At 51.2% G+C, this 16,612-nt stretch overlaps 1 protein-coding gene across 4 annotated transcripts in view; it reads left to right on the top strand.

The window, feature by feature from the left end:
- The first annotated feature begins 10,227 nt into the window (after nucleotides 1-10,227).
- CSNK1A1 (casein kinase 1 alpha 1) overlaps nucleotides 10,228-16,612 on the top strand; it is a 32,975-nt gene continuing 26,590 nt past the window's right edge. For 2 of the 4 annotated variants that reach the window (XM_036391644.2, XM_036391642.2), the window contains exons 1-2: nucleotides 10,229-10,717; nucleotides 11,521-11,627. In XM_036391644.2, the coding sequence (XP_036247537.1) occupies nucleotides 10,595-10,717; nucleotides 11,521-11,627 (230 nt within the window). In that variant the 5' untranslated portion in view covers nucleotides 10,229-10,594. Of the gene's footprint in view, nucleotides 10,718-11,520; nucleotides 11,628-16,612 lie in introns of all 4 variants that reach the window. The other 2 variants (XM_036391643.2, XM_036391645.2) reach the window with 2 other exon arrangements.

The following is a 16,612-nucleotide window of genomic DNA, read 5'->3' as shown; positions in this document are numbered from 1 at the left end:
TGTAGCCAGCTGAGCCAGCTGGTGCTGGCAACAGCTCAAGGAGAAAGCCAGAGGCTGGTGTGAGGGCACTGAGATATTCATATTTCTGCCCTGACACAGGATCTGCTCTCTCAGGACCAGCATGGAGAATGAAGGGGCGTGCACAGTCCGTGGGCACCTGGGCTGGAATGCAGGCAGAGATGGAGGTGTCTGCAGCATCCTGCAGCTCTGGAAGGAAGGACAGATGTGCCCAGGCCAGTCCAGCCCCACACAGGGCCACCCACACCCCACCAGGGGCAGTGCCAGTGACAACACTCCTTGCCCAAAGCATCCCACAGGGCACCCCACCCTTCTGCTGCAGCAAGGGGGTAACAAGACATGAGAAAAGTAAGAAGAGCTCAGAAAATTCTGGTGGTTTCTGCTGATTACTCATTTGCACTGATCCAATACTGATCTCCTCCCTGCCTGACTTTGTAGGATTTCTGCTCCAGCCACGTCATCACAACCACCCACCCATGGAGCTGGAACTCCACGTGAGCTCCTCCTCCTCCTCCTGCTCCCCCTGTGGGCACCCCACACACCCGGGCACCCCGGGCACCCCCTGCCCACAGCCAGCCCCGGGTGCTGCTGCTCTCCTGTGCAAGGTGAGGCAGTGAGGAGCCAAGGGGAGGCACATCCCCCTGGGAGTCACCTTCTGCTTCGGGGTCAGACGCCTCTGGAGTCCCACCAGCTCCTCCAGGCAAATTCCTGCAGGAGTTTCCTGTTCTGGAGTCGCAGCAGCAGCTGCTGCCTGCGCAGGAGGAGCTGCAAGAGCTGACTCCTCTTGCTTCAGAGAGAAAGGAGGGGTGCCAGGGAGGAGAGAGCCCCGTCAAGCTGCTGAGCCAGTCCCTGAGCAGCCTCCCCATCCTTTTGCCCACTGATGCACCCAGGAATGGCTGTGCCACATGACAGGGCTCATGTCTCTGCCACAGACAAGTGTACCAGGTGCCCCTTGAGAGAGCCGCTGGGTGTTGTTTCACTACTGAGGGCAGAAACCCAGCCCAGGGGGCTCAGCTGGGGCTCACAGCATGGTGAGGACACCTAAAGCAAAGAGCAGGCAGGTCACCAGCTCCAGGCTCTGCTGGGAAGGAGGGCAGGGCTGAGCAGCCCCGAGCTTTGTGCTACAGCCTGGGGAAGTTCACAACCAAGAGCTTTTTCAAGGGAGCAGCCTAGGCCCCCCTTCATTTTGGGAGAAATGATCACCAGAGGCCTTAGAGAGCTGGGACTGCTGGGGCTGCCAGGTGCCAAGGCTGAGAACACAGGAGATGTGGCTGAACAAAGCCAGAAGGGATGAAAAGTGGTGGAGGTGGGAGGGAAGCTCCAGAGGTCCCTGGAGCCTCAGCAGCAGCAGCAGAGGGGCTGCAGGACCAGCTCATGGTGTGGCCCACACGTCCTCCTCTGCCCACCACGTCACATCAGAGCAGGGAGGATGTTTTACTGGGGAGGAGTTTGTTGGGAAAAACCCCCAGCAGCAGCAGCAGCTCATGCCATGGAATATGAAATGACAGCCAGGAATCCCAGTAGTGGTGGCACTGAGGCCTGCCAGCTCAGCCTGCTGCCAGGTACAGCTCAGGATCCCCCATGCCTGTGGGGTTAGCCCAGCTCTGGCTGTGTGGGTCTTCCTGCCAAAGTGGCAGTGCCTGCCCAAGGTTACCCTGCCTGTCCACTGCTTCTGCTGAGAGCAGAGCCCCCCTGTGTGTCAGCAGCCATTGCTTCACCTCCTCCCTGCAGCCACAGCGTGGTGCAGTGTCAGAGGGATGCGTCCATTATTAATGAGTCTCCATTATTAATGAGATCCCAGCTCTGGCAGCTGCCCTGACTCACCAGCCCACGCCCCAGCTCCTCCCCAGGCCATGCTGGTGGGAGCACTGGCCCTGACACCCTCTGCCTAGCCTGGCTCCTGCTCTGGGCCAAGGGGGATCAGGGGCCATCCTGCAAGGATGGGGAAGGAAACCTGCACTGTGAGATCTGGCCAGGCCTCCCAGCAGAGCCCTCAGGGACGGGGGAAAAACCTGCCAGGCACAGCAGTTACAGGCAGGAAAGGAAGGGCTGGCATGAAGGGTTTGTTTTCACAGCTAAGGGATGTTACCTGTGGGCAGCCATTGACTGTGTCCACAAATTATCTGGAAAAGGGCAGGGCCAGCAAAGTGAGCGTGTTTGGCACCAGCACTGAGCTTTTTGGAGCTGCTGCTCCATGTCCCTGAGCAGGGGACAGCCAAGGGAACTCAGGAAAGGACAGGGAAAACACATAAAAACCAGTGCCAACACTGCCAGCCCAGTGATAGACTCTGAGTGGTGCATCTCCTCCCGGGAAGGGAATCTTGGGGGTCCTGCTAAATGATGCTTCCAAAACGCCTGGAGCAGAGAAAGCAGAAACTTGACTGTTGGAAATGAGCAGGGAAGAAGCAGAGGATGAGAAAGGAAGCACTGGCACCGCGTGAGCTGGGGATGTGCCCACGCTGGGGATGCTGCCTGCAGCTCTCCTCGCTTCCTTGTCTCCAGAGGGGTGTGCAAGAGGCTCGGGGAAGGGAAGCAGGGATGCCCCAAGCCCTGCAGCAGCCTCTGCATGAGGAATGGCACCGTGGGCAGGAGAAGGGCTGTGATGCAGATCTGCCCTGCCTTGGGAGGCGTGTGAGGGCAGGGAGGGTGATTACTCACCAGCCCTGCCCCTGCAGGAGTACAGGCTCCAAACGAAACTACCTGCAGGGAAGTTTGGGATGAGGAAAAGGAAGTGGCTCTTGGTGCAATGTATAGTTAAACCATGGAGCTCCCCACCACAGGATGTGACAGATGCAAAGCATTTAAACAGGAACTGGATGAATTCATGGAAGAAAAATCCTTTGGGTTATTAAAGACAAAGAGCCACCACCTCTTCCTTAAGGCTGGAGGTCTGGGGGGAGCTCGGGGGATATTCCTGGGACAAGAACACTGCAAACATCTGCTGTGGGCCACAGCCAGAGCCAGAGCAAGGGTGAGCTGTCCCGTGGCTCTGACATGCTGTCCTGAGATGGAACCAGAGATCAGGAGCTTCCTGGGAACAAGGCACACCACTTCCTCCCCCAAGGAATGCCTGCTGCACCCCAAGGCTTGTTCACCCTATGTGAGCACCGAGCACTCCTTCCTTCCCTTCTGGACTGAGATCTTTTTTGTCTCTCTGCAGAGGGGAGGCAGGTCCCACATGTCTGAATTTTCTTGAGAAGTTTCAAAGTGAAAAACCTCCTCAAGAGAAGGCAGGTGGGATCCCAGTCCCAGGAGTGTGGCTCCACCAGCCCAGGAACATGGGCTTGCTGTGTGGGGACACTGTTCAGTCACCACACATTCAGGGGACACAGACACCCAGCATGAGGACTGCCTCACTCAGGATCCTGATGAGTCCTGGGCCTGAGTCACACGAGATTTTGATCTGCTCCCCAGGTCCTGGTGGGGTTTGGACTGGGCCAGCAGCACTGTAATGGGGGTGAGGTGTCCTGGCTGGGTGACATTTCTGTGCCAGGCATCAGCCACCACCTCACAGGAGGTGCTCAGGAAGGAGTGTGGCTATGAGAGCTCAGGTGGTGACAAATAATTCTGTCTGTATTTCCAGCCAGTCTCAGTGCCAAGGAGAGCACAGAGCAGTGACCAGCAGAGCTGTGCTCCCATCATGAAGCCACTCTGCAGCCAAATCTGGTCCCTCCAGCTCTGCAGCAGCAGGGAGCAGTCCCTGGCAGGATGTGCTCCCCCTGAGCAGAGGATGATGCAGAGGGAGCCTGTGCTGTGTGTGAGGAGCTGCAGTCGGTGCAGAGCAGGAGGGAGGTTCATCCTTGCCCCTGCTGCTCCCACGTTTGCATTTTGGGTGTTTGTGGAGCACCCTGCTCTTCAAGGCACCCAGATGCTTCCCAGGGCTGTCCCCCTGAGCAGCAGATCAGCCCACAAGCTGCCTTGTGTCACAGCTGTCCCCACAGAGCCACCCAGCTCTGGGGCTGAAGCTGGATGTCCCCATCATGAGACCCCACAGAGCCACTCCTGGGGTGCCTAAATATGGGCTGGAGTGTCCAACATGGGCAAGACTGCAAACCATGGCCCTGCTCTGTGCTGAGCTGCTGCTGATTAGTGCTGAAATTCGCTGAGGGCCCAGCAGTGAAGGAGCCCTTGACAGAGCTCATTCCCAAGTGCATGCAGGCAGCACAGCCCGTTCTGCTCCCTGAAGGACCCACCTGTCCTGGCTGCTGCTCCAGGGGCTGTAGGGCAGGGCCTTGTGCTCAAGGGGCTGATGGACCCATTAGTGGTATTTCCAGTGCTGTGCTGACAATAACATGTGATGAGCCTTTCCTCTTATCTGGCACTTTCCACCCTGTGCTCTTCCCAAACGCAAATGAGCTCGTGATGATCTTTGGAGGAGGGGAGAGAAAAAAATTCAGGGACAATCAAACAGCATCTCTCAGCTCATTGTTGGGCTTTTTTTAATCTCAGCAAGCATCAGCTTTTGAATGACCTGAAAAGCTCACCCATTGAGTAGGGAAGATGTTCAGGCAGGAAGGAACTTGCTTTAAAAAAAGAGAGGAGGGCCTGTAATGTCCTGACAGGGGAACTCAGTCTCTGCTCCTGCTCCACATAATTTCTCCCCCAATGTGTAAAGAGATCCAGAGCACCCCGAAAAGGGGGTGATGGGGCCACTGGGACAGACTGGAGAGCAGCAATGTCCAGCAAGCACAGCCAGAGCCTGCATGGGACCAGCTCAGGCACTGCACCAGCCGCCTTTGCTCCTCTTATCCTCCCCAGCATCCTGAACCACTGCATACGACATGTACAAAACCCATGTTCCCTAAAATGGTTCAAGAAATTGCACTTAGGAGGATGATTTACTCCCAGGTGTATCAGCTGTCATCCAGCAGCTGAATTATTTTGTGTTAGAGCAGACTCACCTCAGTGATTTGAACCTGACTGATTTAAGCAGCCACAGAGGAAATGTGCCTTGGATGCCAAGTACCAGAACTCTGCACACCAGCAGGGTAATTAATTCAAGAGCACCAGAGAAGCTGCTGCCGAAGACTTCTCCACAGCACTTGACATGCAGTGAATCAGCTGTGCTGCCATTTACATCTTTTTGGGCCCATGACTCCTTCAGTCTCTCTTTCCTCACCTCCCAGCGCATCCTCTCAAGCACTCAAAGCAATTTCAGCCCTGACATCACTGGAAAGTTTGGGCCTCAGCTCCACACACTCTGCAGGAAAAGTCTTCCAGGGAACAAGTTCATTGGTGGAGCTTCAGCTGTGCACTAACAACATTCCTGTGAATCATCCAAATTACTTGAAAATCCCCCTTTTCCTCCAGTACTTAAAATAAAAACAACCCAACAATCCTCTCTCCAAACAGCCAAGAATGTCTCAGGCTGCAGAATTCCCCTCTAACTTCTCACAGCTTGGAAGTGGCACTGTTGGCTCCTGGACACAAACACCTTTGGTTCAAGCCAAGCACTGAAAGAATGAGATTTGTGCCACTGTCCCTGCCTGCTCCAGGCTCTGTCCCAAAGCCATGTCCCATCTCCAGGGCCTGCTGTGTCCTTTCCCTGCAGGAGGCTGAGCAAGGCACAATGGCTGTGGGTGCTGGGATCTGCCTGGAGACACAATGAGGTCAACTGTAAAGGTTTGGCATTAGTGGGGGAGCCTTGTCCCAGCCTTGTCCCTGCTGCCCTCTCCTGCAGCACTGCTGGAGATGAAATCCCATCATTTCATGGCTGCTCACATCCCTGCTGAGGCAAAAAGGCATCTCCTGTGCTGGCTGTAATGTCAGGGGCTGACAACTTTCTGAGGGTTGCGTGCAAACACTTAAAGCAGTCACCCTTGCCAAAAATAATGGCGCCTCTTGCCTCGTGCCAGCACTGGCATTGAAGCTTTGCACTGAGATCCAGCCTGGCAAAGGCCGCCAGTGTCAGACTGTTCCGGAAAAACTGAGTTATTTTCAACCTGGAGCAGCTCCCTGGGCTGGCTCCCCACAGCCCTGAGCAGGGGAGGCAGGCACAGGAGGGCAGGGACAAGTGGCTCTGGCAGGGGTGGCCAGCAGCACCCCTTTGGCATGGGCGGGTGTCAGGCAGGACACTGCCCGTGGAATGTGGAGGGACAGGATCCCTCCTGCCACGCTGCAATGTCCTGGGGAGCCCCACGTCACCCTGCTCCGCAGGAGCCACCTGAGGGACAGGAGGGTTTGGCAGTGTCACCTGTCCTTGGGCAGGAGTGCCTGAAGGTGAGCTGCCTCACACAGGGGCCCAGGTGAGCCTGGTTTGGTTCCTGCTGGCACAAGCTGCTCCTCTCCTGCCACTTTCCCAAACACCACAAGCTCTGGTAAAAATAGCAGCATGGAGGATGAGCTGAGGTCGGCTCCAGGCTGGAGGCAGAGGTCCCTGTGTGGGGGACACGCTGCTGGTGTGAGGTGAGGGCAGATGCCAGAGCAGAGAGGGAGTCCCAGGCCAGGACCTGCTGAGACTGCACACCTGGGACCAGATCTCACTGACACACAGCCCTCAGTTGTGCCAGAAGCTCGCTTGCTCCTCCTGGCAAAGAGCAAAGGGATTCTGAGGTGATTTGGGCAGCCCAGGACTCAGTGACACCCATTGGTGTCACTTGGTTTTGTCTGCACCTGGGTTTTGCTCACTTACAGGGAAAATGGGGTAAAACTGTCTTGGGTTCTCCATCTCTGTGAGAAAATAAACACTTCAGAGAGCAGATCAGAGCTCGGGCTGAAGATGAGGGCTGCTCACTCTGGAGGCTTGGTCATGCAGCAGGACTTCTGGCCTGCCCTTTGGAAAGAGAAGAGAGAGGATTTATTCCTTTCACTCTCCCAAGTGACACAGATACAAAGATGTTTTCATTGTGTCAGTGGCACTGAAAGATGTGAAAAATAATAATGGACAGGAGGGTGGGAATTCATGGATTGTCCTGCTCTCTCCTGGTGTCTTCAGAGCTCCTTTCCAGGCAGTGGGAGATGTTCCTTCACTTTTCCAGCTGACATCTCCTGTCTGTTGTTCTGCCATGGCACTGCCAAGCTGGGACAGCCCTTGCACTGCCCCTGGAGCTCCATCAGGGTCACCAGCCTGGCAGAACATTAACCCAGAGAAAGCACCGGGAGAAACCATTTGGAAAATTTTCTGTAGGTTTGGAGAGCTGAGCTGACCATGGGGCTCTGCTGGCCTGCCAGAGCTGGGCAGTGAGAGGGTGAGTAGGAGGCAAAGAGGCTGAAGAAGAGAGACCACCCTGTGTATGAGCAGCAGTGAGACCCGGGGTGAGCTCAGCCTGAATTTCTCCTCCCAATTGACATTTTCAGTGCTATTTAATTGGAATTTTAAATCCAATCTCTGGACATGGAGATACCCTCTGAACAAGGAGCTGTGCCCTGGACAAGGAGCTATCACCCAGCTGTCCCCAGGACACAGAGCTGTCCCCTGGACAAGGAGCTATCACAGGACACAGAGCTGTCCCCAGGACACAGAGCTGTCCCCGGCAGGCAGGAGGTGGCAGCATTGCCTAGCCCAGCAGATCCTGCTCTCCTGCATACCCAGGCACGGGGCTCTCTCCTCTCTCCAGGAGCTCCAGACCTGTTTTTCCAGCTCCTCCAAGGATACGTGACTCGAGCCAAACGCCTCCCAGCTGCCCAGATCCCACTCAGAGCAGCCATTAAACACAACCCCAAAGGGCGACAGAGGCACATCAGCCCTGAGCTGTCTGCAAATCACAGGGGGCACCTGAGGACACGGGGCTCTGCTTTCAGGAATGGCTGAGATGTTCACAGATACCTCATTTGCCCTTGGAGCTCCAGCCCCCTGAAGGAGTGTGTGATGCATCCCAGATCCCCCACACGAGATCCACAATCCCTGTGAGTGACAAGAGTGTGGATATTCTTGCCTGCACAAATGCTCCCTGACAGAGCCGAGGTGGGAATGAGTTGGAGGCCAGCTTGTTCTCGGAGCATCGTTTTTTCCTTCTGGTGCATCTGGCTGATTTTGAGTCATTTGCATTTCAATTTTTTTCATCAGAGACGCAGAGAGAGCTGTAGTAAAAACCTTGGATTTAAGCTCCCTGAAACACAAGGGGAACTTGGAGATGATATTTGCCATGCAGGGCATTGCTGAGTGCCAATCCTCCCTCTCCAATCCTCCCGGTCTCTCACTGTGGAGTCATCTGGAGCTCACTGAGTCCACCACAGGAAGAAACTCAGGAAAATCACAGATTTCCCTTCCTGCTTCACAGCCAGATGGGCACAATCCAGGGCTCTTTTGCACTTGTGCAGGCAGAAAGTGTTTTTACCAAGCTAGAAAGCGACATGGTGAGTTCAAGAAGAGCTTCTTCCACTGTGTGGATGCTGTTCTTTGAGAGAACTCCTCCACCTTCATATCCTACTGACATGTCCTAACCTGGACCTCTCAATCTCACTTTTCTCCAAAGCAGTCAGCTATTAAAAAAAAAAAAATCCATGCATAGACAGGTCTTAAAATCCATAATTTTATTATTTCCATGGCTTTGAGTGCACCAGGCACACTGGGAAGCAGTTTCTGCCTGCCTGCCTCCAAAGCAGACACCCTGAGTAGGCTTTCCTTCTACTTCCATGAGCTACATTACTGGAGGAGCTTTCTCTCTCCTGCAGACTGAATCATTTCCCAAACGCAGCCCTGCATGGCAGAAGACGCCGCTGTGACAGGGAGTGACGATGAGTCACCGGGAATTCACAGTTTGGTGTTCCTGCAGAGGGAAAACTCACAGAGAGAGAGAGCGAGGGGGCAAGGCAGGAGATGTCACTTGTGACAGACAGCCAGGAACAGCCCCTGGAGCGTGAGCTGCTGGGTCACGGTGACCCTGGCCAGCAGAGAGCTGGCTGTGGGGGCCACGTGAAGGTGGACACTGCAGGGACAGGGGATGCGGTTGTCACGGGTGGTTCTGCTGGTGGTGTCCTTGTCAGGGTGTCACAGGCTGCTCCTGGCTCCTCACCTGCAGTGATCACCCAGGAGCTGCACTGCTGGGCACGGCACAGGCCCAGGGTGAGGGCTGAAAGGGAGTTATGGAGCAGGGAAGGGTGATGGAGCACGGTGTGAGGGGCTGAGGAGCAGGGAAGGGTGATGGAGCACGGTGTGAGGGTCTGAGGGGGAATTATGGAGCAGGGAAGGGTGTTGGAGCATGGTGTGAGGGGCTGAGGGGGAATTATGGAGCAGGGAAGGGTGATGGAGCACAATGTGAGGGGCTGAGGGGGAATTATGGAGCAGGGAAGGGTGATGGAGCATGGTGTGAGGGGCTGAGGAGCAGGGAAGGGTGATGGAGCACGGTGTGAGGGGCTGAGGGGGAATTATGGAGCAGGGAAGGGTGATGGAGCACGGTGTGAGGGGCTGAGGAGCCCGAAGGGTGATGGAGCACGGTGTGAGGGGCTGAGGAGCCCGAAGGGTGATGGAGCATGGTGTGTGCGCACAGGAACAGCTCGGCCCCAGGATCCCCCAATGGACACTGGGAAAAGGAGGTTGTGGATTTCAGAGAATCACGGATTTGTTGGTCCTGGAACAGGGGGTACGGGGATGCGTCCGGGTGGGTTGGGGATGTCTCCAGAGAGGCTCTGGGCAGCTATTCCAGGGCTTTGCCACAGCCATGGCAAGAATCTCAACATGCCAGGATGGTTATGATTTGAAAAGATCTCCCAGATCACTGAGTCCTACCTGTGACCAATCCCCACCTTGTGACCCAGACCAAGGCACTGTGTCCCATCCAGCCTTTCCTTAAACACCTCCACGGAACGAAGTTGTTGTGTATTTATTTATCCACAAACTAGCCTGTTATCATACACACAGGCTGAGGCCTGGGCTTTGAGAAGAGCCTGGCAACAGCACCATACGAGGGGTGGCATCTCAGTGCTGGCTGAGCCAGCTCCATCCCCTGTCCCTGTCGCGGACCCGCGGTGCCTCAGGGCTGTGTAGGAGCACAGACACCGCAAAGAAACCGCCAACCACCCCCCGCCCGCTGCGGCGCCTGTCCCTTTAAGACCGAGTGAGGGCACGTCCGCTTTCCCCGCCCTCTTCCGCCCGGACTGGCGGAGTGGCGCTGTACGCATGCGCACACCCGCAGAGCACCCAATCACCGCCCCCCGCTGGAGGGCGGGGCGCGGAGCGAGGGCGATGATTGGCGCAGAGTCGCGAGGGGGCGTGGTTATCGCGGCAGCGGCCCGCCCCGCTCCCAGCGCGCCCCGCGCGGTGAAGAAGCGGCGGCCGCGCGCCGGGGGCATTTTGTGTCGGCGGCGGCGGATCAGGCACAAGATGGCGGCGGCGGCCGAGTGAGCGGCCGGCGGCCGCCGCGACCCCGCGAGTCCCCCCCCTTTCCCCTCCCTGCTCTCACAAGCACCTCCGGGGGCCGCTTCTCCTGTTTCTGGAGCGCGCCGAAAGCCGGGGAGCGGCGCAGAGCCGCGCAGGGGGGGGCGCCCGCCCGAGGGCCCCGGCTGGAGCTGAGCGCGGGGACCGTCCTTGGCTGCGCCGCTCTCCCCGCTCCAGCCCCTTTCCCCTCCTCGGGGGCGGCCGTAGAGCCCTCGTTGTCCCGCCGAACCGGCCGGGAGGGCCCGAGAGCCGCCCCTCGCCATGGCGAGCAGCAGCGGCTCCAAGGCCGAGTTCATTGTCGGAGGCAAATACAAGCTGGTGCGGAAGATCGGGTCGGGCTCCTTCGGGGACATCTATTTGGCGATCAACATCACCAACGGGGAGGTAAGGGCCGCTCGCACTCCCCCTCAGCTCCCCGGGGGGAGCCGGGCATCAGCCATCGCCGCTCCGAGCCCCTCCTGCCCCCGGCGGTGCCCTCCGTGTCCCTGGGGTGGGATTTTCCTTCCCCCGAGGGTCTCCTTTCCCCCTTTTTCCCCCCTACGAGGGGCTTCATTCTCCCCCTTTCCCCCGAGGGTCTTCATCCCCCCCTCCCCACCGAGCGTCTTCCTCGGTGCCCCTTCCACAGCGGAGCCCTGGGGTCGTGGGCTCCCCCACCCCGCACTCGGGAGAGGAGAAATGAGGCGAAAACCATTGTGGGAAAAGATATTTAAAGGTATTTGCGTTTTGTGAGCGGCCAAAATCGTCGTCCCTCGCCCGCCATTCATCTCCTCCTCTGCCTCAGCTGGGGAACACTTTGTATCTCGTTTCATCAACACTAATAGAAACAAAGAAGATCCCCCTGTTTTTCCAGCTTTTCCTTTGGGTTTTTTTTTTCTTTTCTTCCTCCCCCTCACGGCTCTGAGCTGTAAAGAAGAAACACCCACGTATGTTCTTCCTCACTTAAGTGGTTCTGAAGACTCCACATCTCTAGCTCAAATGCATGACCCGGGACGGATATTTATGTACAAATCACCGCGATGTGGATTTTCTCGGAAGACGCCACAAAATGCAGCACGTCGAGCTGGGAAAATAAATAAATATATACCCGAAAGCGTTGGCATCGGGGGTGTGTGGGGGATGTGGAAGTGCTGTGCCCCTTAAAGCCCGGTGGACGCTCTGCCCTGACTCCTTGTTCCCTCTCACTGCAGGAAGTTGCTGTGAAGTTGGAGTCTCAGAAGGCTCGGCACCCCCAGCTGCTCTATGAAAGCAAACTGTACAAGATCCTGCAGGGAGGAGTTGGCATCCCACATATACGGTAGGAATCGGCCGTGTGTGCCAGTGGCGTTTCTGTGTGCTTGGCATGACTTTTTTTTGTCATGCTTATTACTGTATATTGGCACTTTTTTATACTTTGTAGTGTGAAAAGAAATTTACCCATGCAGGATTGGGGGTGATAAAGGGGGAAATGCTCCATTCCAAGCTCTCCAACTCGCAGGGTTCCCGTGGCAGGCCTGCTGGCTGTATAGAGAGCGAGACACCCAGCAAGAAATTCTTGTGGCCATTAGAACAAAGTGTGAGGAGGCTGTTTCTCGAGAGGCAGAGAGTTGGGAGCCGTCCATGGAAATGGCTGCTTTCTTTTGTTGCCTCTCTCTCTCTCTCTCTTTTTTTTTTTTTTTTTTTTTTTTTTTTCAACATGTCTTCCTGCTCCGCTCAGAAAATGGCGGCTGGACGTGATTAACCCTCCCCCTTCTCCTGGTGGGACAAGGGACGTGCTCGGGCTTGTGCCTTTTTCCTTTCATAGTTATGAGCCGCCAGCCTTGAGACTGCGGAGAACCTGGAGCAGGAATGAGATGGCAGCGGCTCCTTTCTGCTGCCCGCAACAGATGCGTCACCAGCCTTTCCTTTCGGGATTAATCCCTCCCAGTTCCTCATTATGCGGCTCCTCTCTTCGTATTCCAGCTGAAACTTTCGGCTGGGTTTCAGAATTTCCTGATCTGGCAGAAAATGGCCTGTGCAGGACCCCTGGAGGGGTTGTTCCTCCTGGGATTATCGAGGTGTGCCCAAGTCTGGAATCTGGGTGTTAAAGAGTTACATGAAACTTCATTTTTCTCGGGAGACTTTTTACAAGTTGTTCCTTTTTTTGAAACTTTGTTAATAATTGTTTTTAAAGTTAGTAAATTTTTTTTTTCCTTGACACAATGGCCTAAAGGATTTTTGTTCTTTGAACTGCACAAACAATTTCAATTTAGGTTCTGTGTCAAACTGTAGATTACATTTAACTCTCCCTGACTTTGTACAGGATGATTGGTGACATTTAGGGTCTGTTTTAAAGTTTTCACGATGACATAGCCCAGATTCTGTACTAATTTGGACAAAGCCTAGTACAAATCTGCATTTCTGAGGTTAATAGCTCCCTCCTCCTTCCCCCCAAACACAACTGGCTCTGATCCTGAATGTGAGCTGGAGGAGACAGTGTTGTCCTGGCCATCTGTTCCCATTCACTCCAGCCTTTTGCAGGGACACAATCAACATACCTGAATTAAATACTTGCAGCTTCAACCGAGTTGCTGGTGTGAAAACAGATGCAGTCTTTCTTTGAGAATACAGTTTCCTTCTTTTCTCACGTGTGGATGCCTTTATTTCACAACTGAAAGAATAGGAATTGCATTTTGGAAAGCTTTCATGGTTATAGTTGCATGCTAAAACAGGGATAACTGGGAAAACAGCCAGAGCAAGCAGATATCAGGTGTTTCATCACAGAACTGGAAAAGCTGGCATTCTTGAAGTACTTTTTTGAAAAGTAAATGAGTGAGTGGTGCTATAATGAGGCCAAGTTGCAAATTTTTGGCTTTTTCACTGAGGTACTGTTTCATTTCTTGTATTTAGTTAAAATGCCCTGGGAAATACTGATACCTTGCATGCTGAGAAACTTGCCTCTGGCTTCAACTACAGCTTTCCTCTGTATTTGGTATTCTTTTACCCCCTAAAAAAATACAAGGTCCAAAAAAATTGAGAATGGATAAATGAGGAAACACTCAGCAAACTGATTCATAGACTCACTGTGCTAAAGGCTGTCAGTCAGTCCTTTCAGGTTCTCACAACCTGAATCTTTTAGTTTTTGTAGTATTTTTCTAGAAAAGTGTCTTTTTGGAAATCCTCTTTTTCTATTCAGAAGCAGCATTAATTGTAAATCTATTTTTATGTGCCAGATGCTCCTTGAGAGGTTTCTCTGGGCTGCTGGTAATGGTTTGGTGATGCTTGAGAAACTCTAAACCAGCATTCTTATGTTTATTTCCTTTTAAGAGGAAGCTGAGTAGGGGACCAGCACAGTTCCTGTGACAAATCTTAAAATGTTCTGTGTTTAGTAGAAGTAAAATCCATGGTGCTTTGAATCCAAGTCAATACTTAGGTCACTTTGCATGTGTGGCTGATAATCCACTGCCACCATTGTGTTATAATAATATGCTGTCACATGGGAATAAGCTGTTCCTGGCTCAGTGTATTCACAAGGGTGAATCGAGTTGAAGGAAAGTCAATACATTTGGTGAAATTTCTGTAATGTGACACCTTTAAACAGCAGCAGCACAAGAATGTGATAGGAAATGAAGGAATCATGCCAAAATTTCCCCATTGCCATGCTTTATAAACCTCAGTTCACAGCTTGGACACATCAACACGAGAATTTGTGTTCCTCATTTGGGAGGGATGGACTTTTGCTCTGTTTTTCACCTACTTAAGTGATGCTCTGGCCAAGATCAACTTCCTGGCAATTGCACGATGTGACTTTGCCTCACTCGAGTGGTCTCTGCTGTGGTTCTGTGACTCAGAACCTGAGATAATAAATGAGGGCTGGATTGCTCATTCATTGGGGCTCCTGTTTCTAAAGCTGATTCTGCCCTTAGAATTTAGAATTACAAGAAGATGTGTCTAGAGTGTCACTGAAGTTATCTCGAATCAAGCAATTATTTTTTTTACAGCCTTTAAGGTTGACTTGGGGCACTTTCTGGCTCATTGCAAGAAACTAATAAGCAAAATTCTCAGTTTTGGGGTTAAAAGTTGAATATTTCTGTGGGGTCAACAGTGAGTCTTCACCTGTTGTGGAAGTTGAACAAAGTGCCTTGGTGCTTAATTCCACTTTAATAGAACATGTTTGTACAGAAAATAGCAAAAAATGAGATTGGCGTGAATGAATTGGAAATTTTATTCTCTGAATATTTCAAACCACTTTAGGTCTTTAAATTTGCTGCTTATTGTTTCCTAAAAGAGCAGCAAAGTTTCTGAAATTACCCCTAAAGTTTCACAAAACCTTCATTAATACAAAAAAAAACCAAAAACCAAACACTTAAAAACTTAAGCTATGTTTTATTTTTGATGTTCAAATTTTGCTTAATTATTACTTTAATTTTTCCCAAAAGGTGGTGCTTACTTCCACTTTAATAGAACATGTTTGTACAGAAAATAGCAAAAAATGAGATTGGCGTGAATGAATTGGAAATTTTATTCTCTGAATATTTCAAACCACTTTAGGTCTTTAAATTTGCTGCTTATTGTTTCCTAAAAGAGCAGCAAAGTTTCTGAAATTACCCCTAAAGTTTCACAAAACCTTCATTAATACAAAAAAAAAAACCAAAAACAAACACTTAAAAACTTAAGCTATGTTTTATTTTTGATGTTCAAATTTTGCTTAATTATTACTTTTAATTTTTCCCAAAAGGTGGTGCTTACTTCCACTTTAATAGAACATGTTTGTATAGAAAATAGCAAAAAATGAGATTGGTGTGAATGAATTGGAAATTTTATTCTCTGAATATTTAAAACCACTTTAGGTCTTTGAATTTTCTGCTTATTGTTTCCTAAAAGAGCAGCAAAGTTTCTGAAATTACCCCTAAAGTTTCACAAAACCTTCATTAATACAAAAAAAAAAAAAACAAACAAAAACCAAACACTTAAAAACTTAAGCTATGTTTTATTTTTGATGTTCAAATTTTGCTTAATTATTACTTTAATTTTTCCCAAAAGCCTCTTGAACCAAGCTTAGCATTGTGACAGTCTGCTGTGCCTTTAGGACACTGTGGCCAGGCCCCAGCATTCTGCTGGGCTTATTCTCATTGTTCTCCCTCATCAGCTGCCCTTTGCTTTTTTTCCTCTCTTTTTCAGTGACAAAGCATTTTGAGCTGTAATCTCGTTAACTGGGCACTGATCCTATTAGCTGGGGCTGTCCACCTTCATTCCCCAATTCCTGGTGCTGCCTTGGAGGAATGCAGCACAGTGTGTTGGAGTTTTGGGTGTTTGTCCCCAGTGGAGCTCTGGTAAAGCTTTATTCACAAAAGCAATCATTCAAATTACCTGGGACAGCAGCTCTTGATTTTTTTGCCATTTATGGTGTTCATCAGCAGTTGGTTGTATCCTTGATGAAGATCAGCTATTTGTAAATTAAAAACAAAAAGTTACTGACTTAGTGTTTTGTGAGTGGTTTTTAATTTATTTTTTTTTCAAAGTTCCCTTGCAAACTGAATAAGTCAACCTCCACTTTTCTGAGTTTTTCAGTGCAGCACTTGCAAACATTTTGATGTTGAGGAATTATTTTGATGTCGAGAAATTCAAAGAGAAATTCTCAATTGAGTTTTCTGGAAAAACATTTCTTACAATATTTGTGTTTCTGGTTGATTACTACCATGTTGCTGAATAATTATTAACAGCAGAATGTGCCCTTATATATTTTCATTAAATACTACCTGTGATGGAAAAATGTGGTCAGGCTGGTAATCCAAGTGTTATCACAACCAAGTTTGCCTTAAGCACCTGAAATGTTAATTTTTTAGCAGTGCTTAAACAGCTGTAAACACACCTCTGAAACACCTGCATTTTTAACTGTTTTCTCATTAACTTCCTGCAGTGTAAACCCCCAACCAACCACCAAAAATTCCCAAACCACCATGAGAAAAACAGAAAAGCACTCACTGACCCCACAAGAAACCCCACTCCCTCCTCCAGAAAAAAGGTTCTATCAATAAATCCTGCTATTAATGAACTTTGTGTTATTAGTTAGTCTGCATATTGAAGGGTAGAACCACCTGATAGGTAACCAGAAGCCTGTAAATAAAATGGAAGATAATCTTTAAATTAATACCTATGGTTCCTTTATTAAAAAAAAAAATATGTAAATAAAATTTATTTCCTGTTTTCCACCAATCTAAACTCTTGGTGGATTTTGTCAAAGCATCCAGGAGAGACCAAAGTTAGAATTTTCTTCTCCCTGCCTTAACTCAGTTTTTGGAGTTTGAGGTCAGTGTTACTCCT

This window comes from Molothrus ater, chromosome 15 (genome assembly GCF_012460135.2).
Source record: "Molothrus ater isolate BHLD 08-10-18 breed brown headed cowbird chromosome 15, BPBGC_Mater_1.1, whole genome shotgun sequence".
NCBI lineage: Eukaryota > Metazoa > Chordata > Aves > Passeriformes > Icteridae > Molothrus > Molothrus ater.
This window is presented reverse-complemented; position numbering and strand designations above follow the sequence as displayed.